The following is a 26,387-nucleotide window of genomic DNA, read 5'->3' as shown; positions in this document are numbered from 1 at the left end:
ACGTGACTTTCTATTAGGTGCTATATCTCCATGGCTTTTGAAACCATTATGTCGGCTCAATAGCCACCTATGTCTTGGTTTGTTTACGTATAAAATGCGGTTTATGTATTTGTTTCAAAACGAACTTTGCGCTTGTAATGTAATTCAAAATTTGTGTGTATTTAATCGGAACTACTTTGATATACCCCCCCAAATCGGAAATTTGGCGACTTTTTTTGTTTTTGTTGACACAAAACTTTGTTGCCACAAAAATTGTTGCCACAAAACTTTTAAAAAAACTCAAAAAATTGTACAAAATACATGAAAATACTAAATTTGGCAACAGTAAAAACCTAAAAGCTGAAAAAACCTAAATTGGCAACACCAAAATAAGGAACAGCAACCCTAAAAAGTCCGTAGGGAATGCCAGATTTGGCGCGTAATTTTTGGGGGTGTATATCAAAGTTATACCATTTAATCAAATTGTTGTCTATGTACAGTATCTACTTTTGTAGTCCTTACAGGCTTAAAATAGTTTGCTGGTAAAGTATTTGCCTCTGCATAGAATTTATACGATATGTAGTTTACGTTATTTTTGTTTAATCACTTGTTATTTCGTTAAGGTTTCATTTTTCAGTTTCTCAAATAATTCAGTGCTCTTTCAAAATTTCCCTTTAATGCTTATGAAGCACCAAAAATTAAGAAAGGCATCGTATTCGGTTGCACTAATTTGTAATTGAGTATTTCGGTGTCCCCGTTGAACATTTCAGAAATCTGGCAAGCCTATTTCTTAAGTTCGCCAGGGGCGCTAGACCCCATAGTTACACTACTGCTCATAGGATCATCTTTACTAATAATAAAGCTGGAAGTATCTCTGTCTTTCAGGATCTCTGTGACGCGCATAGCGCCTAGACCATTTGGTCAATTTTCATGAAATTTGGCACAGAATTAGTTTATAGCATAGGGGTGTACACCTCGAAGCGATTTTTCGAAAATTCGATGTGGTTCTTTTTCTATTCCAATTTTAAGAACAAAACTATCATAAGATGGACGAGTAAATTACGAAATTATTATAACGTGGAACCGTAACATGGGCACAAGCCAATTGGCGAGATGCGAAATTATCATAACGTAAAACTGTAACATGGGCACAAGCCAATTGGCGAGATACGAAATTATCATAACAGGGAACCGTAACATGGGCACAAGCCAATTGGCAAGATACAAAATTTTCATAACATAAAACCGTAACATGGGCACAAGCCAATTGGCGAGATACGAAATTATCATAACAGGGAACCGTAACATGGATACAAGCTAATTGGTGAGAAAATTCACCATACATTATTTGTAAATATACAGGTGAACCAAAAGACCTTTTAATTTTTATATTACGAGCAAAGCCGTGCGGGTACCACTAGTAGGATAATAAATCTCGGCAATAGTGAGGTCGTTGTTGAAAACTATATGGTAATGGTTTGTGGGATAAAATATAATATGGTTTGGGAGACTCAATATTTTTCCTTCTATAGTTGTGTAATATTTTTTGTAAATGTAATATTTCATGATTTAATTATGAGCAACAGTACTTGAATAATGTCTTTTTTTGAATAGATTGTTTAAAAGAAAGAAAAAATAAGTTTCTGAAATATTAGGATTATTAATGAAACATCATGTGTCAATTTTGTAGAATACGTATTTTATACTTGTACATATATTCATATATATACTCTACAAATGCTATCATTTCATTATCTCTACTTGTTACAGTTATTTCATATTTTTATGTGGACGCATATGTTGTTAATTGTCATCATTGATATTCATTCAATAATTCGTGAGCGCCCTATTATCAGAAATATCTGTTTGAAAATATAGTATGAGTTCTTCAAAATGTTTCATAGGAAAATAAATCTCTTAGTAATGGAGTTAATATTGAAACATTATGTTGTTTAAGTTTCGGAGAATTAATATTTTTCCATCTATAGTTGTTTTATCTATTTTTCAAATGTTAAGATTTCATGAATTAATTTCGAGCAATATCTTAAATGAACTGTTAAAAATCAAACAAACAAACAAAAAATCATTGGATAATGAACTTTAATGAAACTTTATGTGGTGTCAGTTTCGGAGAATAAATATTTTTTTATCTAGAGCTGAACAAAAATTCTACAAATAATGCAAACATTTCAGGATATAAAATTATTAAAGTTTATTTCATTTATTTGAACCACAATCATCAGTAATTACGTAATTGATCATATTTTGAATTTTTATCATTGATATTTATTTGAAAAGTCACAAGCAATAGTTCTAGGAAATATCTGTTTAAAGTAAAAGTACTTGTTCTCAAAAATGCTTCATAGGATAATAATTCTGTGGGGGGTTATTAATGAAAAGTTATGTACCACCCAGCTTATGAGATTTCATACTTTATGAGTCTATGTACCGTATTACCCGGCATAATCCCTTATGCCGCAAAATTCGGGGGTCACCAAATTTTCAATTACACTTGCCTGGTCCTTTCTGCCATGCCAGAAAAATCGAGGTTATGAAAAAAAAAATACTATAAAAGATATATATTCAGATTAAAAATGAATATAAGTTCTAATAAACATTTTAATTTTGTAAAAATATTAACAATGTCATTTGTTATTTTAACAAGAAAAATATTGTTTAATAACGAATAATTTTATAAATATTATATTAAAACTAAATAAGCAAGTATTTAAGCAGAAATTTCCCGCCCGCTGAAGAATTTACCATAGCTGTTTAATAACTAAAAAATAAACTTACAGGGGTCTGTCCAGGGTTTTTCACAAAGTCCGTTTTCTGTGAAAAATCAAATAATTTTGTGAAAAACAATAATATTGTGAAAAATCAAAAATTTTTTGTGAAAGATCGTTTTCATTTTCTTTTGTGAAAAATAAAATTATTTTGCAAAAACAAAAATTTTAAATTTATAAACGTTATTAAATGCATTGGGGGAGAGGGGAGGCTTATGGCGCAAATTGCGGCATTGAAATAATTTGTTGGGAGTTTTGTGGTATTCTTTCTCTTTTCTGATGTATTTTTGAAAGATTTCATAGCAATAGGGAGGTATCATTCTCCAGAGGATGGTCAACCCTGATGTATCAATATCTATATACCATTCCACATCTCGTTAAATTGTTCTAGAAATTTTTTCTAAAGATGTTGTATGGAGAATAAAAACTTAAAATTATTGAAACCAAAATTAATTCAGTCAGCGGTTCAGTATTTAGCTTTTTGGCGCATGAAATTTTTACAGAGCACGGAATTTCGTTTAAAACTTTTAAAATTTGTAATTTTAACAAAAAATAAGTATAAATTTTATTTGCTTACCTCTGAATAAAGAGTAGTAAGCATCAAAAATGTGAAATATTCAATTCAGACTGTAGTATTTGGCTGTTACGGACTACACTTCAGAAGGATGTTTTAGCCTCCTACTCATGATTAGTGCAGATAGTAAAGTTAAACTTTTTTGTAAATGTATGGTCCTATGTGTACTTATGTCATAGCATTGTAAAAAGTTTATATTTGTGTGTAATTTCTAAAGATATAGGAAGATATATATAGCATGTTATGGGCTCTACACTCAAAAGACATGGAAATTTTTGCTTAAACTATCTTCATATTTTCTGTGAAAGTAATAACTATTCTTACCTAATGAAGGTTTTCCACTATGTCTCAGTTAATCTATAATACATTTAAGCACCAGAATAATTTTTAAAAAGGTTAAAAATATTTTTTACGGAATTATTTACTAAAGAACTGCACGTTTATGAACATGTTATGGACTCGACATATTTGCCATGATTGAGTGTTGTTCGAATCATTGCTTACAAAGTCTAAACAACAACCATACTACCTCATTGTTCAATAGTTTCAATAATAGAATCAACTAGGGATGCACCGGATACTGATTTTGCCGGATACCGGATATCCGATGCCCCCTTACCTGCCGGATTCAGAAATTCGGCATTTCGATTGCATTGCATGTTCGCATATTTTTCTACAACGCCGTTTCAAAACAATAAATCAAACTTGTTCCACATATCATTTCTTTAAAAACATGTTAAGTACATTCAAATGTACTTTTTTAGAGCCTCTATATTTTAATTTAGGAATTGTGCTATATATAAAATGAAACATTAAAATATTGTTTTATTTCGATTTCGACAGATTTTTTCGAAAGAGACAAACTTTCGGCAAAAATTAATTCTGTATGTAATGTACACATGGTTTAAACTTTTAATTATTCATAGTTGAAATCTTAAAGGTCGTATAATGAGTCGTATTTTTTATTACATTTGCATGACGTATAGAAATTTTTTTAAACTTCATTATAAAGTAATACATTTTCTGGTTTCCAATTTAGAAATAACAAAAAATAAAATTTTGCTATGAAATCATTTCTATTACAGATAATACACGTCTAAAATTTTTCTAACATACAAGTTAAAAAAGAAAATATTAAAACAGGGCCAGTTTGACTCAAAAAATAAATAAATAAACTTAAATAATTAACTTAAAATTTTACTTTAATTCCAGAAATAAAAGGTACATTTTCTCTGAAGATGCAAATAAGCATCTTAAATACAGGGGTGCCCCCCCTAAGAGCAAGGGCCCACCCCCTAAAAACTATAAATACCCCCCAAATAGAAAGCCCCCCCAAATAGAGAAAATACCCCTAAAACACCCCCCCCCCTAGGTGGGCAACCCAGTTAACAAATTAATAAACTTATGCTAAAATAATCAACTGAAAATTTTACTTTAATTCCAGAAAACAAAGATTCACTCTCTAAAGATGCAAATTAGCATCTTAAATACAGGGGTGCCCCCCTAAGAGCAAGGGCCTACCCCCTAAAAACCATAAATACCCCTCCTCCCAAATAGAAAGCCCCCAAAAGAGAGAAAAATACCCCTAAAACATCCCCCCCCCCTAGGTGGGCACCCTAGTTAACAAATTAATAAACTTATGCTAAAATAATCAATTGAAAAGTTTACTTTAATTCCAGAAAACAAAGATTCACTCTCTTAAAAGATGAAAATTAACATCTTAAATACAGTATTAAGAGTCATTCTCAAGGCGTTCACTTTTTAAAAACAAATTAATAAACTTATGCTTAAATAATCAACTTAAAATTTCCCTTTAATTCCAGAAAATAATGATGCATTTTATTAAAAAATGCAAATTAATATCTTAAATATATTATTAAAAGTCGTTCTCAACATGTTAACAATTTTTTTTAAACATAAATAAAATAATACTTAAATAATCAACTGAAAATTTCACTTTAATTTCAGAAAATAAAGATTCACATTCGTAAATGATGCAAATTAACATTTTAAACAAACTATTAAGAGTCGTGTTAAACACGTTCACGCTTTTAAAAATAAATTAATAAACCAATTCTTAAATAATCAACTTGAAATTTTACTAAATTCCAAAAAATAAAGTTACACATTCTTAATGATGCAAATTAACATCTTATATATAATATTAAAAAATATGCTAAACATGTTCAATCTTTCTTAAATGAATTTATTAATTTATATTTGAACAATAAACTTTGTTTCAGTGCAACTATTCCGCATTTTTCATTAGTTTCTTTCATTCTTCGTTTTAATGTTCTTGAGATATAATGGCACCAAAGCGTGCATTATTAAATTATTAATACAGTGTAACTATATTATTGTTTTATTTACATGTCTCTCTCCCATTGACCATTAATTTTGTACATCGTAACAGAGTTTCATGTTGAATAATATAGCGTTTTTTTATGCAAGAAACTTTAGTATGTAGTTAAGAAATGGTTCAAAATAGTGTGAGAGGTGTTTACAAATGCCTAAAATTTTTTAGTGTGTTTCTAAAAATCCGAATTCATACATTTTTCTACTACGCTAAATTTCAACTTACGCGAGCATTTCCGCATAGGGTCGCGAGGGGTATTTTTTTATTTTTGGGGTTAGGGGAGGCTCTTGCTATTGGGGAGGGGGGTTGGGATATTTAGGGGGATGCCCCTCTACTCTTACGGAGGGTGGGTAATGCATTTCCCCCGCAAGTCGGAACTTGACTGTATTTTAATTTTCAACACGGCCGCTCCTCCAACTGCAAGCACTTTCATATGAACCATTTCAAGGTCGACTTTTCACTTCAGCGTGTTAAAGCAAAGAGAGTGAGAGAGGGAGGGAGAAATTATTGCCAACATACCAACAGCAGATTCGCGAAGGTGAGGGTGGGGGGGATGCGGGGGAATGCCAGAAGCTAGGTTTGAAGAGGAATGGTCGTTTTTGAAGCAGCAACTAAAAGAGAAAGCATCATCGAAAAGTTTATGAAACAGTGAAAGCTTTAACTGGAATTTTTGCAAAAGTAAATTCAAAAGTAAACCCTCATTTCGTACCGGATAACCCCACATCAACCACGGATATCTCTCACATTTTTACCGGATATCCTGTAAAAAACTGTCGGATATCCGGATCCGGAGTGGCTTGCCGGATCGGATACCTCATAGTTCCGGATAGTTAAAAAATCAGCCGGATAGGCCGGATACTGGATAGTTACCGGATATCCGGGGCATTCCTAGAATCAACTATTATGGCTATTTTTTCATAATATATTTGAGGGGTGCCCACCTGGGGGTAGGGGGCATGGCGCATACTATGCCATTGAAGTTTATAGGGGGATTGTTTTGAGGGGTATTTTTTTATTTTTGGGGTTAGGGGAGGCTCTTGCTATTGGGGAGGGGGGTTGGGATATTTAGGGGGATGCCCCTCTACTCTTACGGAGGGTGGGTACATCTGTATATGTAAAAAACCAGATTGAAGGGGCTCTCCTGTTAGAACAGATCAAGTGATGTGTTGATTTCTTCAGTCTGCTCTTTGCATCGTCTGGAATTTGTTATAAGAAATAATAGGTTTTAATTCAAATTTTATTAGCAATTCAACTTTTACAGTAGAACCTTGGTTATTTGAAGTGATCAATACCGAACCATCTTCCGTAAACCGAAATTTCCGGATAAACTTTAAGGGGTGGGGGACATGTTAGTGAGAAAATGTTTTAAAGCCAAAACTTTGAGTCACATAAATTTTCTGTTAATTAATTTAAAAAGGGAAAAAATTTTTCTTCAGAAATCACATACTTTCTAAAGCAACAAAGTTTTGTTCATTTCCTGTTTAAATAATTGCATTTAATTAATTAGATGTATGGTCAGTCATGCATGGCACAAAAGATCTGTTTTTTTGTTTAATGGCCCTAACATTAATGTACTAAATGCCATGCCTTACTTTGTTCTTTTATGTTGTGGTTTTTTTTTGGTGCGATATAATGCTGGAAATTTTTCAAATGTCACACTGAAAATATACTGAAATCCAGGACCACCATATTAGTCAACACCCCATAAGATAATAGGGGAAATTGGTGCTCTTTAGACCAGCCATGACAATTTTAATACTTTTTTTTTGAATTTACGACTAACAAAAAGTAGCACCTATAGTTCTAAGTCCTATAATGAAATCACATGCTGCAGTTATATTCAACAAATTTCAGAAACTGTTTTTTTTTTTTTGGCAGTATTATTTTTGGTTGAGTAACTTTCATAACTAAGCAACTTTATTTTTTAAAATGATTTTCAGGAAGAATGAAGCAATAAATTGAATTCCTCTCCTAAAATAAGTTTATTTAGTTCCTAAGAATTAGCAGTTTACCTTTTGTTGTAAAGGAAAAAATCAGGACAACTTTTTTTAGACCTGGGGCATGTTGGTTCACTTTTAGAAAACTCACAAAAACTGTTAGCACAATTAAAAAAGCAATACTCTTAGCAATGGTGAAGTTGATAAAAACCCAAATTGTGCTGATTCTTGAAAAATGTAACAGGTCTGGTATAAATAGTTCAAAAGTAGATGTTGGTCAATTTTAAATTATATTGATCTTTAAACTTTGGTTTTTAATTCTAATCACAGAACAACATTTGTTTGTTACAAATGTTGGATAATATTTATCATTAAAATTGTAACAGAAGTTATATTTGTAATGTAGATCAAGGGACCCCGGGACTGGGGCAGGTTGGTTCACTTCATAAAGTTCTGTTAAATTTTAATATTAATGTTGAAAAAGTTAATGAATTGAACCTTTTCTGGGATGATGAGAAATTTTTAATGAAACTCATTGTAGAAAATAAAACTACTAATTGAATTTTATAATGAGATTTAAAAAAAGAGAGAGAGAAAAGTACAGAAGCCGAGAAATGTGCCCACACTCCTCTTATAGACTTGTGAAGTCAAAATTCTTCCGAAAGTCGGATTTTTTTTTGAAGTATAAGCTGTAATTCCTTTTAAAGGGCTTACTTTTAGTTCTTTTTTTCTGTGCAGGCTGTTCAAGCATTTTGGTAAAGAAAGATCTGTGTTGAAACAGTTACCAAATGTCGAGTCCGTAACCAAATTTAGAAAATTAATAAAAAATACCAAATTTAAATAATCATGAAATTTATTTTAGAATATTGTAACACTATAGATGAGATTAGAAAATATTCAATTTAGTGATATAAAATGCATAAATGAAAATGTTAACAAAACTTTTCTTCTAATTATTGTTACGGACTCTACAATCATCATTTTCACAATTTATAATTTTTTAACAAATGCCCTTTTTGATTAAAATTGTTATCTGTATTAGAGATGATCCTTTACTTTATTTGTCCCAAGCATCAGTTTTAACTTGAAATTCAGTTCAAATGACTACTGAAGAAAAATTCAATGTAAATTCCATAACGGTAAAATTTGTATTTTCGATGTTTTGAATGTGATTACATGCATAACATGAAGTAAATAGAGAAAAAAATATGACATTCATGTCCTTTAAAATGTGCTTTTTTGAGATGTATAAAAATTTTAATCTTTTAATAAATTTTGTTATGGACCCTATGTCACAAATGCCGTGAAATGCCCCTTCTACCATTGAACAAAGCATTGCCTGTTTGAGGATATTTTGGTAGTTGAAATTTTAACCCTAATGCCAGTGGATGAAACCTAAACTCCAGTAGATAGCATTAATTGTTGGCCACTTTTTTGTTTCTTCACTCTCCTAAGATTACAGCTTTACCATAAAAACAGTTAAGTTACCGGATCCAGTTCAGCCTTGTCAAAATAAAGCATTTTCCTGCATGTCAAACTTAACCAAAAAATATTATCAAATTATCATGCCATAGCATAAGTTTCATTGTTGATGACGTCAGGAGCGTTACTCGATCAGTGAATTCGCTATTATATATTATGAGGATGTAGTAAAAGTTGATTTTGGTGTTAAACCCTCAGTACCTATTCAGTTTCAACACATGTTGCATATCTCAATCCAATAGTTTAGAAACATGCATGGACTCTAAATTCGAACTGTGTTAGTGTTACATTTAATGACAATAAAACCAACTAAAGTCGAGTCAGAATACATATTTTCATTAAGTGCTTTTTTTCTAATTCAGCAAATTATGCTTGATCTGGAAAGACCCTCTGGAATTTTATAAAAACTAATAATATTTGTGCATTTATTTATTTAAACAGATTTCATATTCTGCTGTTTTGATATTTTAAAGAAATAAATAATCAATATTCATTGATAAATTTGTAAAACATGTATGAGTATAGTGAGTAAAATTTTATGTGAGAAGTGATGCAAATTTTGAAAACTAAAGTTTTGAAAAACTCCCTAAAGTTGAATATCTTAATACTAATCTTTATTGATTGTAAAATAGTGATTTTTCGTCATGCTGGAGTTAGGGGAAAAAAAGTTGAAGTGAAAAGGGGTTCGCTTGAAACTAGCGCGAGCACTGAGACCTCAGGTCTATTGTACTATGGGGAAAAAAAAAGATACTTTAATATCAAAACTGAAACATTTACCTCATACACTAAAATATGTAAAGGAATTGGTAGGCGAAAAACTTACCTTTCAGTAAGAAATAAGTGATTAGAAAGATAAAATACTAACTAAAGTAAATAAACCTTTGCTAAAAAAGTAAAACTGGTTTAGTTTGGGTTTCATTGGGGTTTTAAAGTTTTTTGATCATGCTTTGAAAGCAATTTTTAATTTTTGCTTGAGTTGTTACTTGTTATAATTCATAAACCTTAACAATTTTTTTCTTCATGCACTATTCTAAGTCTAAGCCTGTTGGGAAATCTCAATTATAACCAACTAAATGAGGAAAATAATTTCTATGGATGCAGAAAATAACTTCAATATGAATATTTTTATACTGTAATTGACTTAGAAACGTAGCAAAAAAATTTTTAATAATATGAAGACTCACACACAGCAAATATTTAGTGAATAAATATTTTGTAGTTCATGGTACCGTAAAAGTTATCATTTATTTGGAAAGTACAAGAAGCACCAAATTCCGGACATAAACTTTCCAGGCAGTGCAGCCCCGGAAAATATAGGCTCAAAAATTAAAATATTGAGTTGTAAAGCTACAAGCAATCAGGGCTGTAGTTTCAGCCGGACAAAACCTATTTTGGCCATGTCTCTGGTAAAAACCAGTTAAAACCGGCCAAAACTGGATTTAACCACCATAGGGCTGGCCAAAACTGTTGTATGCATACATAGTTTGTATGCATAATGTTGCACATTTTAATGCATAATTAGAATATTATGCATTAAAATGTGCAACAATAGGATGTCTATTTATCATAATTAAAATAAATTTTAAAACTGATTTTTTGATTTAAATGCAACTTTTCTTATTAACATTAAAAATTGTTCACAACAAAGGGCACTCGTTTATTAGGAATACAAAACAGCCTGCAACATAAACTACAGTGCAGAACCTTTTATCCGGTAACCAAAAAACTGGGAAACCAGAAAACCGGCAACCTTTTGTCGATTTCCCCACCATTTTTTAAAAATACGCAATTTCGGCAATTTTTGAAAAACTAAGCTTTTTTTTTTTGAAATACCTAAAAGAAATTGAGCGGTTTCTTAATAAATACCATATCACTCATCTATAACTCGGGAAAATGTTTACAAAACAATGAACTTCAAAGGGTTGTCTTAAACGCAGGGGAAAATTTCCGGAATATTTTCTTGAACCAAAAAGTACACTCGTAAGTCTTAAATTTTTGTGTTTTATTCCAACTGAAAACTAAAGAAATGAATATTGTCACATAATGCAATATTTTATTTAATGGCCTTTAATTAAAACCGTTTAGAGCGGAAGTAACGTCACAAAAGCGCGTGAAACGCCGCGATTCTCGAATTTTCAGGATCGTTGATGGTGGAATCTAGAAATCGTTAAACGCAAGACTGTAATAAGGCTGCAGGAACTCATAAATTAAATATCAATTGGTATTAACTTAATGCAAAAGCAATAGTTATCAATAATCGAATAATCGTTAACGCCAAACCTTTACAAAAAAAGTGAAAAAACAAAACGCGTTCATGAAAAGAAATTCTCTCATACACTATAGTAGAAGAATCGCTCATTTATGTTCAAAAACTTGTTTCTTGCCCTTCCCTTCATTCTCTTTCATTTTAAAACATCGAAAATTGGTGTTTTTCTTTAATTTTCAAAATGAAAGTGAGGGTCTCAGGTCTTATTAAATAACTTAATGTTTTTGGTGTTTAAATTATTCTCTCACAAGTAATTTTTAATGTTTCGATATAGATAAGCCTTTCCGAACTGTTTTCTTCTTATTTTAATACGTATTATCTACAAATATTATAGTAATTTAAGTTTTATAAACAATCGGCCAAAAGCTCTTTTTAGCGATGCAGAAAACCGGGAAATTCAGATATCCGGGATAGCTATGGTCCCGAACTTCCCGGATAATTGGTTCTCTATTGTAATAGCTTTTTTTTGAGAAAACTCGTAACATGTCTTCAATGAATTAAAAAATAAGTACTGTTCGAAACATATTTTTAAAGAATTATGACATATTTCTCTTATGATGTGACAAACCTTAAACATTCTGTCATTTATTACTTGCCTAGGGTATAAAATTAACTGTTTACTTAAATAATGAATAATGACTGATCATGGGATTGATGTTTCATATGTTTTATAATTAGGTACTCATTTATTTTTATTTCAAATTTTAATATTTCCTATATCCACCTCCAGTGGCCAAAACTAGCCAAAACTGATTTTATCCAAGCCGGTTTTAACTGGTTTTATCCATGGTTAAAACCACCTCTGGCCAAAACTCTTACAATCCTGCAAGCAATTAAAAACAAACTTAAAATGTTACTATTCCGAATTACAAGCAACAATTAACAAAAATCACTAATTGAAAAGAAAAAAAAAAAAACTTTAACACAAAACGTATGAAAATGATTTGTTAATTTGGTACTTTATTCCTCTCAAAATCTAGTATATATTGCTTCTAAAACCGTTTATTCTTTCCAATATAACACTGCATTTTCAATGACTCAAAACAATATTTTATACCAAACATTAAATAATTTCTCTATTTTAGGGCAGAATGGCTAAACAGCGTGCTCATATGAAAGAAAACAGAAGTTTTGGTGCTAGAGATCACAAGAGAACATATGTTAGACCCGTAAAGCCAAAAGCTCCATTTTTAGAGCAATGGAACAACAAAGTAGCACTTTTTGTTGCTTTCAATATAGTGGTTGTGATTTTAAGTATAGTATATTTCTTTTATCAACATTACATTGAAAATATTGTGATAACTCCCCTTAATCTTCCTAATGTTGTAACTAAAAGTGGTCTTGATGTTCCATCTCGCTTTTGGGGCTCTTATCGCCCAGGCACATATTTTGGCATGCGAACACGCAGCCCTTATTCCTTGTCAACGGGCATCATGTGGTTCACTCAGAAGGTGATTAATAATAAAATAGATATAAGGCACTGGTGTGATCAGTGGAACAGCGTAAAGCATTACAGTTGGTTGGAGCATGACGGAGAAAATTTTGGCATTCAGAAGATAGAAGACAAAGACTATTATCTCGTTACATCTTTCGTCAAGCAAGTTGGTGGACAACATGGTGGAGACTTTACTGCAAAGATATCTGTGAGACGTAAAGTTAGTATTTCTTTATTTTATTAAAGAATGAGATATATATTTTCTGATTGCTTTTAACGAATTGATTTAGATTTTGTTCTTTCCATAATTTCTATAGTTTCTAATTTTGAACTCAAAATGTCTGTGCTAAGTGTTTTTACCTTAAAGTTTTGATGCATTAATGTATCTCACCAGTACAATAGGATATAGGGGGCACATTGAGACGGGCACATATGAACAGCTTAATTTTCCCAAACTTAAAATAATCAAAATTATGAAAAACAACTTTATTCAATGGCACTGTGATCCAAGTCCCAAGAAAATTTGAAGCGATTGGCAGTAAAATTTTCTGAATTATATCAATTGTGCAGTTCTGAAACTTTAAAGTAATTTATACTGTATTTGGCTATGCAATAGATTATGTGAAAAGTTTCTTAATGCTTGGAGAAAAAAGAGCTGACGGGCAATTCCATGGTGTCAGACGTAAAAAATGAAGAAAAATTTCAGTTTTAATTCCATTTACCAAATATAAACTGTACCAAAATGATCAAATTTAGTTACAAGATACTTACTACATCCCACTGAATGAAAAAATCATGTTAGTTTTTCAAAATAGATCCCTAAAGTATAAATTAAAAGAATTTAGAGTTGGTGTCGGACATAAACACACAAATAGTAAAATTGATGGTTCGCTTAAAAATTATTAAAAGTCTGTGAATTGGCTTACATTTTAATTTTATAAACAGCACAATTCTAAAGTATATTTATTATTAAAGCATATTTCATAGTTTTCAAATTATATTATGAGGAATAAAATTATTTAAAAAATATTTTTAGCTTGGTGTCAGACGTAAATTGTTCATATTGGACGTAAACTATTGCTCTTAAATGTAAATACATAACAATGATTACAGTTATAAATATGTAAATCATAGGTTACATATACTGAAACCAAATTTACCAAGTAAATTCAAAAGTAGGGTTTATTGGAGGAAGTGTGACACTGGGGTAAATGGGTCACCCCCAAAAATTGAAATATCCATATGGTTTTTATACATTTTTACATTGATTATGTCATGGTTCATCACAGTGATTATTTTTGCAAACATTTGGATTACGTTGCATTTTTTTCTAGATCAGAGAACTTGGTCAAAAAAAAAAAAAAATCTGAAATATTTTTTTTTTTTTTTTTTTTTTTGGCGAGTTGAAGCAGCCTTTTTCAAAGAAGTGTTTCCCGGTTAGCTTTATTTTTTTTTATGATCATTAAACATTCATGTACAGATTAACTTAAAGTGCATACTGCAATCAGAATGTTTGAGTAAAATATTATTAAAAACTGTTTTAGAGAATGGGTCCCACTTATCCCATAAAATTTCGCTATAAGAGGTCCCCACACTATGGGGTAAGTGGTTCCCCCCATATCAGTGAGGATTTGAAAATCAAAAGCAACTCTGATGAAATATTTGCATTAGTGAAATACAAGACAAGTATGATGACTTAGTAGGAATTGATAGTTCAGCTACAAAAGCTGATGATTAGTTATTTGTGAAACTTATCTGAAAGAAAACCATCAAGATTTACATGGGTTGAATGTTGATAATGGTTCTTCCTTAGCCAACTTTACATAGACACAGTCATTTAGTGTTACCAATTTCTTTTTCCACTTATAGTTTTGGCAAATTTGCCAAAATTGATCTTAATCAACTGTATTACGTTCATTCAACACACCTTTTCTCAAAAGAGGTCCTACTTACTGCTATCAACCCTAAATGTATATACAATAAATTCACCAAGTTGTTTTTTATGCATGTTTCACTTTAACTTTGAAATTGAAGGCAAAAAAAGGAGAAACACAGTTGAAAACATATGTTGTTTAAGTAATGTAATAGTGTTGGACGTAAAATTTTTTTTACATCCAATACCTAGATTTCAGTAAAAAATATTCTCTTGTTACAAAATGAAAATAGGTTACATCAATGAGATTGAAAATTTTACTTTGTACCCAAAAATACATGTATGTAGCTTTAAAATTATTGGCTCACCATAATTAACTGCGCATTTTGATGTCGGACATAAAACACTTAATGTACCCCATAGGAATTCTTTTACAAATCAAAATGAATTATACTTTGGCACATTTTATTCATCTCAATTCATAATATTAGTGTGTATTTTTTTGGAAAAAACGGAATTTCTTCGCGAGTCACCAAATATGGTTTTAAAATACTCAAGATGTTGACCTTAGTTTAACCTCCTGTAACTTATTTAAAACTGAAGTGATCAAACTTTAGACAGACATTTCAAAATATCCAACTCTTTACCTTTACAATGACACCTCATTTGTTTAGAAATTTTAATTTTGAAAATTCGATCATCTGGTTGACCTTATCATGGAATTACCCTGAAGGAAGACAAATAGCAATGTCAAACCTTTCTGTTTTAAAACCAAAGAATGAATGTTTAGCCAGCTTTTAGTGTAGAAAATATTGAGGCATCTTTAGTAAATTGTTTAGGTATTATGGAGTAAAATAAGTTCATTCCAAACAGATGTTTAAATTTTGATGTGTCTGGAATCTCAAAATTCCTGCCCAGTCCAAATGTAATCTCTATAAGTAGTCCCCCCCCCAAAAAAAAAAGGTCCAATTAAGCAGTTTTGGGAGAGTGAAGAAAGTTTCCTATGCATGCGAATTAAAGCTGTTTGTTTTTGCCATTTTAAATTTCTGATATTGTTTTATTTATAGTACCCAAATGTGGGTGCTTTTTCCTTTTCAATTTCAAAGTATTGAACCATAATTTACGGCAGAATTTGTTTCCAAAGACTACTTTGTTGCTTTTAGAATTGTTTAGTTCATCTGGTTGATTCTAGGTAAAATAAACAACCCTACAGGCAAAAAAGAAGCTGTCTACATTTTTACTAACTATTCGTAATACTATATTGCTGTTACACTGTTCTGTATCCTTGGATTTGTGTAATTACTCTGAGGAATACATACACACAAACACAAAAAGACTTAGCACTCTTGCCTTTACTCCTTGTCTGAAAGTAGTTTGCTTACAAAAATCACCATTTCAAGAAGAAATCTTTATTTTTCAATAATTTTGATTGTAGCTGAAAAACTATTACTTCTTCAAGTTAATGTTTTGCTAAATTTCTATGTTAAATCAAAATCAACTTTGTTTTTTTTCTGTTGTATTACCTGCTGCCGCCACTGATTATATGAAAATTTTCTTTTTCGCTTCAGACTTAAGAAATATTTTAATTTTGTATCAAGTTTTTAATTTGTGAAATTAAATTAATGTTTTTTTTTTCAAAGTTATTTGTTACAAACATTATTTAGGATTTTTTTTTTTCCACAAAAAATGAAATCATTTGAAATTGAGTTACCTTGCATGCATAATGTACATATTTTTATGATTTATTTTATAGTTAAAATGCTGTATTCATTCATTGAAACAATAGTTTTTTTGGTGTTGGAGAATAGCTCTTTTTGACTGGATGTCAAAAGGTTTTAATTTGTTTTACATAAATATAATTAGTATTTATGTAAGTGTAATTACATTACTCCCCTTCCCCCCCCCCCCCCCATCCCAGATCATCGTCTCAAAAAAAAAGAGAGTGAGTAAAACTAAGTTTTCCAACTTTAATTTCAAAAAAATTTGGTGGGAAATCATCCAATTCTTCCTCTGAACTCGCCAAAGACAAAGCCTGAAATTACATTTTTAGGACTCATAACTTTTGTTATAAATCTTTCTTTCAAAGCAATAAATTTCACAAAAAGTGTTTCTGAGTATTAAACTTATTGTTTTATAAATTCATCGTATATCGATTTTATGCTTGAATTAAAATTTGATGTCTTAAAAGTCAGCTTTTGGAGCACTGCCCACCTAACCTGCCCCCCCCCTCCTACCGTACCTCCTTTGACCTCCCATGTTTGAATGCACTTGCTGCCTATTCATGAAGAGTAGGAAAATAATAGTAACGTGAATTAAATATTCACCGGACAAAATTCAACATAATGAACCACTTTGTGCTCTCCATACTGCTTATTTCCATGGTTTCAATTTGAACTGTAACTTCTGTTTGAAATTACAGAATGATTAATGCCTTTAGTATTTGTTTCAAGCGGTGGGAATTTGCTTTTTTTAAATTCTTATTGCTTTGGAATATTTCTTTTGAATACTGCTTTAACATTGTAAGTTAACATTTTGATAGGTTACACTATTACTTTTTAATTTACATTTGCCCCACAAGGAAGTTATTGTGACCTCCCCAGATTTCTTTATTCAGCAAATTTTGTCTGATAATTTAGCAAAATTTGAAGACTGCGTTAAATGGTTACATTTTTATGAATATTTTATTTTTTAATGATGTCTTTTCTCATTAGATGTTGGTCAAGGGCGGATACAAGGGAGAGCGATCGCCCTCTCTTCGAGCCTAGAGACAGGAACTCTCCCTCGACATATTTTCGATACTGCAATTCCAAAAAAATATAATTTTAGACGATCTTGAATAACATTACGAAAAAGAAAGCTCTTCCTCAGAGTTTTTGTCTTGAAAATGCAATTGTAGCAAAACTCTTCAGAGGGAGCAAAACTCTTGACAGGGATCGAAATTTTGAACAGGACGTTTTTTGAAGATGCAAAACTCAATTTTAAACGATCTTAAATGATATCAGATGGGGTTCAGGGACTCTCCCCTGAAAAGTTTTGGAATGAGGCGCCAAAAAAAAAAAAAAAAAAAAGTAAAAGAAAAAAAAAGCGATTATGGGAACCTTTGATGACGTTAGGAAAAAGGATGGAATTTAGTACACCCCTTCAGAAGGGTTTAGTACCCCCTTCTTTTAGTACACCCCTTTCCTTTTTGGAAGTGAAAGTTTCAAATTAATAATAATAACAATAATAATAATTTGAGCCAATCTTCCATGATGTTGGAGGGGTGAAAGGGGGGGGGGTAGGTTTGGGAATTCATAAAAGGATAAGCATCTGAAGTCAGTCGCTCCTCCTTGAATATTTTCTGGATTCATCCTTAATGTTGGTATGTGCTTGCTCATATATTATGATTCAGTAAATAAAACTCTAAGTTTCATCAGGTGAATTGAAAATTCCCCTCCCTCCTCTAAAAATTTAAATTAGAGGTGATCTTGTTTGCATGTTGATGATAAATAAATCATCACACTGCCAAGAATCATGCTGTTTATTGTTATTCCTACAAAGTTCCATTATACATTTATTACTTAAAATCATTTGGTAAATACCTTGAAAATTTTTAACTTGGTTTTTATTTGTTTCTCCAAGCAAACAGTTTTCAAAATACAATATCTAAACAAACTTGAATGTTAAAATTAAAAGTGCAGAAAAAATAAGGAAATTGGTCACTTTATGAACTCAAGAACATTAATTTAGTTATGAATGAAAACCATTTGAATTGAAATAGATGGCTCATCTCTTTCCATTCCACTTCCTTTTTCGCCAAGGTATTTCAGTTTGTCACTCTTACTACTTTGAAATCCTTGTTAGCACAGTCAACCCACCTTAGTCTGGCCCTGAATCTAATCTGTATAACACTTGGTTTGAAATAAAAGACCCTTTAAACTAAAATAGCTTATAGCAGAGTCAATGTAGGTTTCGTGTCACAACTAATTTAGGAAAAGCTTAATTTTTGCAGGATACACATAAATATACACTAAAAAAACAAAGTCCCAACCCCCACCCTTCTTGCTTTTCTCCTCACCCCCTCCAAAACATTTCAAGAGCAGTACTATGATTATACGCTTTTCATGTCGCAACTAATTAAAAGAAAACTGATTTTTTGCAGGATGTTAGTACTTAAAGTATACTCGAAAAAACAAAATCCTGACCCCCTCCCTTCTTTGCTTCCCCCCTCCCCCCAACCCTTCCGAAACATTGCAAGAGCCGTATTATGATTATACGCTTACAGCTAAAAGTTCATGATGTTACCGGGGAGTTCCTTTTTTTATTGCCCTCCTAATAATATTATAAACCAGTGGTGCCCAACCTACAGTCCACTTGCCACAACCGACCCGCGAAGCTGATCCATGTGCCCGCTGTTTTGTGAAATATTACATATCGAAGATCAGATTGATGACAATGTTCCAAATTTGGAGCCAAATATTTAGAAATTGGTTTATGAAAAACCGGTTGCAATTAACAAAAGAAGCATCAAGTAATGATAACAAAAATTTGTTTGCAATTTTCCTTCCTTTTTTGTATTTTCCCATTTCATTTAGAAAAGAGTAAAAAATTTTGAAATTTTTTATGTGCTCTAGCCCGCCAGAACGATTTTTGTATGATCTGCAGCCCTTGGAAAGAAAAAGATTGAGGACCACTGTTATAAACAAATTATGTTACATACACTTTTTATGTTGATAGCTCAGTTTCGCAGTTTTGCTAACTTAATCACATACCGAAAACTCACTCTAAAAAACAAAAAGTAAATTCAATAAACAATAGCTTTTTATCATTACGTCTTGGGAAGAAATGTTTGAACAAAACTCATAGGTAATAGTACAATGATGATCTTCAATAGTCTTTTAGGTGAAATGAAGCAACAATGTATTTAAAACCTAACCATGTTTGAATAAAAGTTTGTGTATAAGCAAGTAATAGCAAAACTGTCCCTAAAGTCAAATTTTGATTCAGCAAAACTTCCACCAACTTTAGATGCCGCTCGTCATCTTTTTAAGGTTTACCACCAGATTCAAACTTGGTTAGGTTTTAAACTTCCCCTATAAGAGTCATGATGTCGATATACTCCAAGCAACAGACTGATTCCTAAGATCATGGCGATTACCTCTGCTCTAAGTGAACTTCTCCAACTAATATCTTGCAATGGTAAAACATTATGAGTTACAATCTGTCGTAAAGCTTGGTTCGATTGCATGTCAGTGCGTGGACACTGTAGTGGAATGCACTGTAACAATATTTTTGGACCAAACCAACAAAATATTAGATGATGACCCCTTATAAAAGACTAAAAAATTATAACCAAAAGTAATATTGAACATTAATAATATCCTCTGCGAGGAAATAATCTCAGTTGAAACATACTATTCCTGATTTATTTAATGCAAGACTTAAATAGTTAGCCAAACATTGACATTCTGTAGACTATCAGCGACACAAACAAACTATAAACTTTTGTGACAAAAAATTGCATTATAGTAGTAAAACTTCAAGTGAACATCATTATATTGTTGCTCCATTTCAACTAAATGACTATCATTGTATTATTATCTATAAATTTTGTCCAAACATTTCTTGCCAAGACGTAAAGATAAAAAGCTATAATTTGTTGAAGTTACTTTTTGTAGTGAGTTACTTTTTGTACTGAAATGTTGTTTTTTAGTGTATTCTTTATGTGCTAACATCCTGCAAAAATTCAGCTTTCCCTAAATTAGTTGCGATACGAAAATGTTATGCTCATGGCCACTGCTCTTGCAATGTTTCAGAGGGGTGGGGAGCCCCAAAGCACAATACTTGACGATGTTCTGCAACGTAAAATCATTTGACCAAAATTGTTCAGCAAGTACTTCAAGCATTGTATGCACAAGCAACCAACGTGATCTTTTCCACAAATCGGGAGCCCTAAATCAAAATCGTTTTATACAGGAGTTTTTTTTTTTTTTCACTTTTTAAAACTTTACTGCTGCTGCATTTCTGTGGAACCTAAACCGATTGAGATTCTCCAAAAATGTTTTACATGCTTCCTAAAATGCATAAAAAGAGCAAAGATACAAAATTTTCTAAAAATTCTTCTAAGATATTAAAATAATGTTTAAAAAATAATAAATTACTTAAATAATAAGTAAAATGAGTCGAGTTAGGGTAGCAAATAATAAAACACTTAAAAACTTTCTAAATAACTGAATTATTTTGTGGATACAAAAGGATTGAAATCTCAAACAAGACACGTAATTTTCGACGATAGACGTTGGAATGTATAAAAAAAAAGGTTTATGGAGGAAACTGCAGTGGATGAGGGTCGATTGAGGGAAAAACCAAAAGCGTTAGAAAAATCAGAATCTTTTCAGATTTAAAATATGAAATTTCTGCAGAAGCTTTGCGCAAATTCTGTAGATTTCTTTAAGTTCAAAGTAAATCTTAAGTTCCTGCAGATGATTTATCGAATTCAACATTTTTTGCAAGTTTTCCGCCGAATTACTTAATTTCCAAGAATTTTAGATTTAATGGTATTTTAAAGATATCTGCAGACTTTTTGAAAAATTTTATCTTGAGTTGGAAGATATTTGCAGAAAAACTGCAGTTTCTGCAGAAATTTCGCAGAAATCTGTAGAATTTCTGCAGAAAATTTGTCTGAGTTTTTTCTCTCACATTTGAGTAGCATTGTTCTGCAGCTCAGGCATCAGTTCTGCGACGTGCGTCGCAAATTTAGTAGTATTCTGCTTTGGGGGTGGGGAGGAAGGCAAGAGGGGTGAGGGTCAGGACTTGGTGTTTTTTTAGTGTATACTTGATGGGCTAACATCCTGCAAAAATTCAGCTTTTCCTAAATTAGTTGCGACAAAGCCTATTTTTTTTACATTCATTGACTGGGCTATTAATTCTAGTGATATTTTAGCATGTCTTTTGCCTCTGATGCTAATTATTTATGTATCTGTGCATTCCAAAATTCCTACCAAGTTTTATATGAGTCCAGTGTTTCGTGATACGATAACGTTAAAAGTGTATTTCTTTCCTACAACTTAAACAGCTGATATTTTTTTATTTTGAATTTTAATGCTCAAATAATTTTTCTAATTTTATGCATATGTTTTTTCTAGGAACTCAGTCCAACACCTGTTCCAGTATCACTCATGTTTTACGTTCATGCTCCTCCTGACACAGTCCTCAACTACAATGTTGTGAATGAAGGCCACTTACAATCGATAAAAGGTTACATAGATACCCTTGGTAATTTTACTTTTCATTTTCGAGAGGTTGAAACCAGCAAAACTATTTTAAAATACAACTACTTAGCTGCTGATGCTCAAAGCCTCACTCATCTGAAAGAGCTAGTTACACGTCACCATGCTCTGTTCCAAGCAAAAGAACACACTCAGTTGCAGATACTAGGGTTAATCGGTGAAGCTGCTGCATACACCAGAAAAAGCGATAAATCGTACAAAATCAATTTTGTGGTCTATCAAGTTACATTTATACCACCATTTGAAATGGAAATTTACTTCGAATCAGCTAGTTTCACGAACAGACCGGCAAAAATAGTTGGTCCTTTATACAATTCTGAATTAGATAGGCATATGTTAAATTTTGAAGATAAATTTGAAAACATTTTTAAACTTAGTAGGAAGAATTATACTTCAGATGATATAAAAGCAGCCTGGGCTGCTTTGAGCAATATGATTGGCAGCATTGGTTATTTTTATGGTTCCTCACTTGTGCAATCTAATCATAATAAAGAGCCTGTAAATTATTGGAATGCTCCTTTATACACAGCAGTTCCATCTCGCTCTTTCTTTCCTCGAGGGTTTCTATGGGATGAGGGTTTTCACAATCTTTTAATTTTAGAATGGAATGCAGAAATTACTAAAGAAATTATTGCACATTGGCTGGATTTAATGAATATTGAAGGATGGATACCGAGAGAACAAATTTTAGGACTGGAAGCTAGAGAACGTGTTCCTGCAGAGTTTGTGGTTCAACGAAACACTAATGCAAATCCACCAGCATTCTTTTTAACATTAGAAAAACTTTTAATGAAAATGAAGTCTGGAAGCATACCTGAAGACATTGGTTTCCTGAAACAAATCTTGCCTCGTCTTAAAGTGTGGTTTGATTGGCTTAATAAAACACAAAATGGCATGATTCCTGGTACTTACAGGTGGCGGGGACGAGACTCAATCACTGACTTAGAGCTTAACCCTAAAACATTGACTTCGGGCTTAGATGACTATCCAAGGGCGTCACATCCAACGCTCGATGAAAGGCATGTTGATTTACGTTGCTGGATCGCATTCTCTGCCGGTGTTATAGCTGATATTGCGGACTATATCGGAGAGCCTTTGCAAAAATATCGTAGTACTTATCTTTATTTGTCAGATAACTCATTATTAGATGAATTGCATTGGTCAGTGACATCTGAATCATACAGTGATTATGGGTTTCATTCCAAAAGTGTGAAATTGTCGAAAGAAAAACTTCCATATGTTGGAGGAGAAGAAGCACCACAAACTATAACAATTCGAGTTGTGAGTGAAGAACCTACATTGTGTTTTGTGGATAATTTTGGTTATGTGAGTCTTTTCCCAATGTTATTAAAAATAATTGATCCTGCTAATCCCAAGTTGGGAAAAATTCTTCGTGATTTGAAGAATCCAAAGTTACTGTGGACAAGTTATGGATTGAGATCCCTTGCAAGAAATTCACCGTATTACATGAAGCGTAATACAGAACATGACCCTCCATATTGGAGAGGTAATATATGGATTAATATGAATTATCTTGCTGTTCGGGCCTTGAAGCACTATAGTGAAGTAGAAGGACCTGAAAAAGAAAATGCTAAGATTTTGTATGAAGAATTACGACAAAATGTTGTGAACAATATATTGAAAGAATACAAACGAACTGGTTTTATCTGGGAACATTATGATGACAAAACTGGACAAGGGAAGGGGTCACATCCTTTCACTGGGTGGTCAGCGTTATTTGTTTTATTAATGGGAGAAATTTTTTAGCTTCATTCGTATTTTATTTGTATAGAAACATGTTTTTTATACTGTTGATTTTTCTAAAATAATTTATTAGCTGATGCAGCTTGTGTTAATTAAAAAAAAAAAAATTCCATTTGTGCAGATTTTTTTTCGAAACATTTATTGTAATGAAAGTTGGAGTTAGCATATGGAGTTCTTAATGAAGTAATCATAAAATTCATATTTTTCAAGTTTTATGGAAAGGTAACCAGAACATTAGTTTAAACTATTGTAATGTACCGTAAAATACGATTACAACGAATTTAAAAGACCGAAAATTTAGTTCCTTATAACAAGACTTTCATTGTAATGGAATTCAAGTAATGTCATGACAATTAAATCAAAACTGAACATGTATTTCATGAAACAGATATTTTGTTTTAAAAGGATTTCACTGTATTTTCTTTTGTACCTGTACTGACCAAATAATATAACTTTTGTTTTTACTTCTTTATTTTACTTTATTTTGTACATTTTACTATATGAAATTCTAAAAGCCTTTGGTCATTAAAAAAGCAAACTACTTAGACAAATCTACCTGCCATCATTATTCAAAATTTTGTGTAATGTGAAAATATTTAAATTTTACAGTAAAATTAAATGAAAAAGTTAAACCTGTAAAAGTTATGGTGTTCTGTTTTTACGAAGTCAAATGTAATGTATAACTGCATTAAACAAAGTAGATTTTTGATTACACTTATATCTTAGCTGGAGAGTAAGTGAGTTATCTAGATTTGGTCAAAAACTGAAGGAATTTCACCAAAACTTGTTGCTTTAGTTTGTAGTTTCCCTGTGAATAATGTTTACCTTTGCAAGAGTCAGACAGTGTTATGTTATTTAGATCATGCAATAAGATCAATCAGCAGATCAAGCAGCTGCGTTCAATGAGCAGTATTCATCCTTGAAAAAATTGTGTTAATAAAAAGGGAATTTAATAATTATGAAAAATGCAGGTACTATTTTGACACCTTTACAATTTACCCTTTGCAATGTAGGGTTGGTTAAACAAAGACAGCAAATTAACTGGATAGCATTTTGAATTATACTACGTTAACCCGGGAGAATGCCAGTTTCCTGGGCGTACGTTAGGATGCGCAAGGGTCATTGAATGACCCCAGATCAATACCTAGTCAAATGCTTATAAAAAACATCATTTTTCGAATTGTTTACTGTTGAAATCATAATGTCTTATGATTTTCGACATTAAAATTAAATTTTAGACATTAAGTGCTGTTTATAAATGAGCTTTACATAGCACTTATAATGAAAGCATTTCTACATTTGTTCTTTAAACCAAGTTCAGACACACAGCAAATGATAACGCTTTATGTGAGTTTTACAAACTTTATAACAACTAAAATACCGCTATTGGTATTTTCGATGCAGAAACTTGTAGAATTAATGCTAAAAATGTTTCATTTTTTATTAAAACTAAAAAATAAAAAAATGTTGCTACATTCAAGGCAATCTCGTCTTACTCCATTATACATCATATTTTGCGATTAAAAGATCAGAGTTATTCCCTTTATCTAAAGTATTTTCATCTTTTTTCAACACTATCATATTTGCTGAAATTTTCATGATCTAAGAATTTCTCTTCTAAAAAAATCTTTAGCTTTATATTCTTAATTGATGAAACAATTATTTAATTCAATTTCAGCAAAAAATGTTCAAAAATGACCTATTTCTTTCTCGTATGGTGTTGGCATTACTATTTACACGAAATAACTTCAATATTAAAGGGATACAAACATATTAACCGTATCGATCATTCGCAATAGTTGATCTGTGAAACAAACGCCAGGACTTACGGGGTCATTTTATGACTTCAGGAACTGACTAAACATGTTTTAATGGAGCACAAATGCCGCAAATTCATTCAAACTGCTACCAAATGGTAGATGGTAGGACCAAAATCAGCTACTGATAAGAAAAGAATGAACTGGTGGCTAGTTTTAAGGCAATTACTATTTTCAGATCTCTTGGGGTCATAAAATGACCCCCCACGCATCCTCCTGGGTTATAGAGTTTGATTTAAAATTAACAACAAGAAGTTCTGTCGAGAGCTAAATGAGTCTACTCTCTAGTACACTAACACACAGACACTTTCTAGCATTCGGTCAATATTCTGTTAATTAAATTTAATACTGTAAAATCCCTCTAATGCGGACACTAACAGGACAAATTTTTTTGTCCACAATAGAGAGTTGTTCGCATGACAGGGATTTAATGTTATTTGCATTGGAACTGGGGAATTAAAAATTGTCCGCATAAGAGGGGTGTCCGCCTTTGAGAGGTGTCCGTTAGGACGGGTTTTACTGTAAAATGCAAATTATATCAAACATATCTTTTTAACATTTTAAGCTGATTTCTAGAAACAGAATATGCCTAGCTCATCTGACGAAATAGATACGTAAAAAATAAATAAACGAACAAATAAAGTAGTAGCACCTTTAAAACAATGCTGCTAATACATTCTTTTCTGTAAAAAAATTCTTTAATTGTTTAAAAAAAAGAAAAAGTGATTTTTTCTCGTATTAAATCTATTTGTATTTCATGATAAGATTTGAAGATTAAGTTCAAGCATGCAAGTTTAATTTATTCTATTCAACTGTACATATATAAATATTTATAAATTTTGTTCTTAAG

General features: G+C 31.6%; 1 protein-coding gene across 2 annotated transcripts; it reads left to right on the top strand.

Moving 5' to 3' along the window:
• The first annotated feature begins 95 nt into the window (after positions 1-95).
• LOC129221999 (mannosyl-oligosaccharide glucosidase-like) lies at positions 96-26,387 on the top strand. Of its 2 annotated transcripts, XM_054856415.1 has the most exons (4): positions 96-167; positions 460-521; positions 12,466-13,035; positions 21,813-26,387. In XM_054856415.1, exons 3-4 carry the CDS (start codon positions 12,472-12,474, stop codon positions 23,721-23,723), a joined length of 2,475 nt encoding a protein of 824 aa, XP_054712390.1. In that variant the 5' UTR covers positions 96-167; positions 460-521; positions 12,466-12,471; the 3' UTR covers positions 23,724-26,387. The 2 variants fall into 2 exon arrangements, with proteins under 2 accessions (XP_054712390.1, XP_054712399.1); XM_054856424.1 differs by lacking the exon at positions 460-521 and having other exon boundaries at positions 109-139.

The sequence above is a fragment of the Uloborus diversus genome, chromosome 1, assembly GCF_026930045.1.
Source record: "Uloborus diversus isolate 005 chromosome 1, Udiv.v.3.1, whole genome shotgun sequence".
Classification (NCBI taxonomy): domain Eukaryota; kingdom Metazoa; phylum Arthropoda; class Arachnida; order Araneae; family Uloboridae; genus Uloborus; species Uloborus diversus.
The sequence above is the reverse complement of the archived record's forward strand: the minus strand, read 5'-3'. Positions and strand labels throughout refer to the sequence as shown.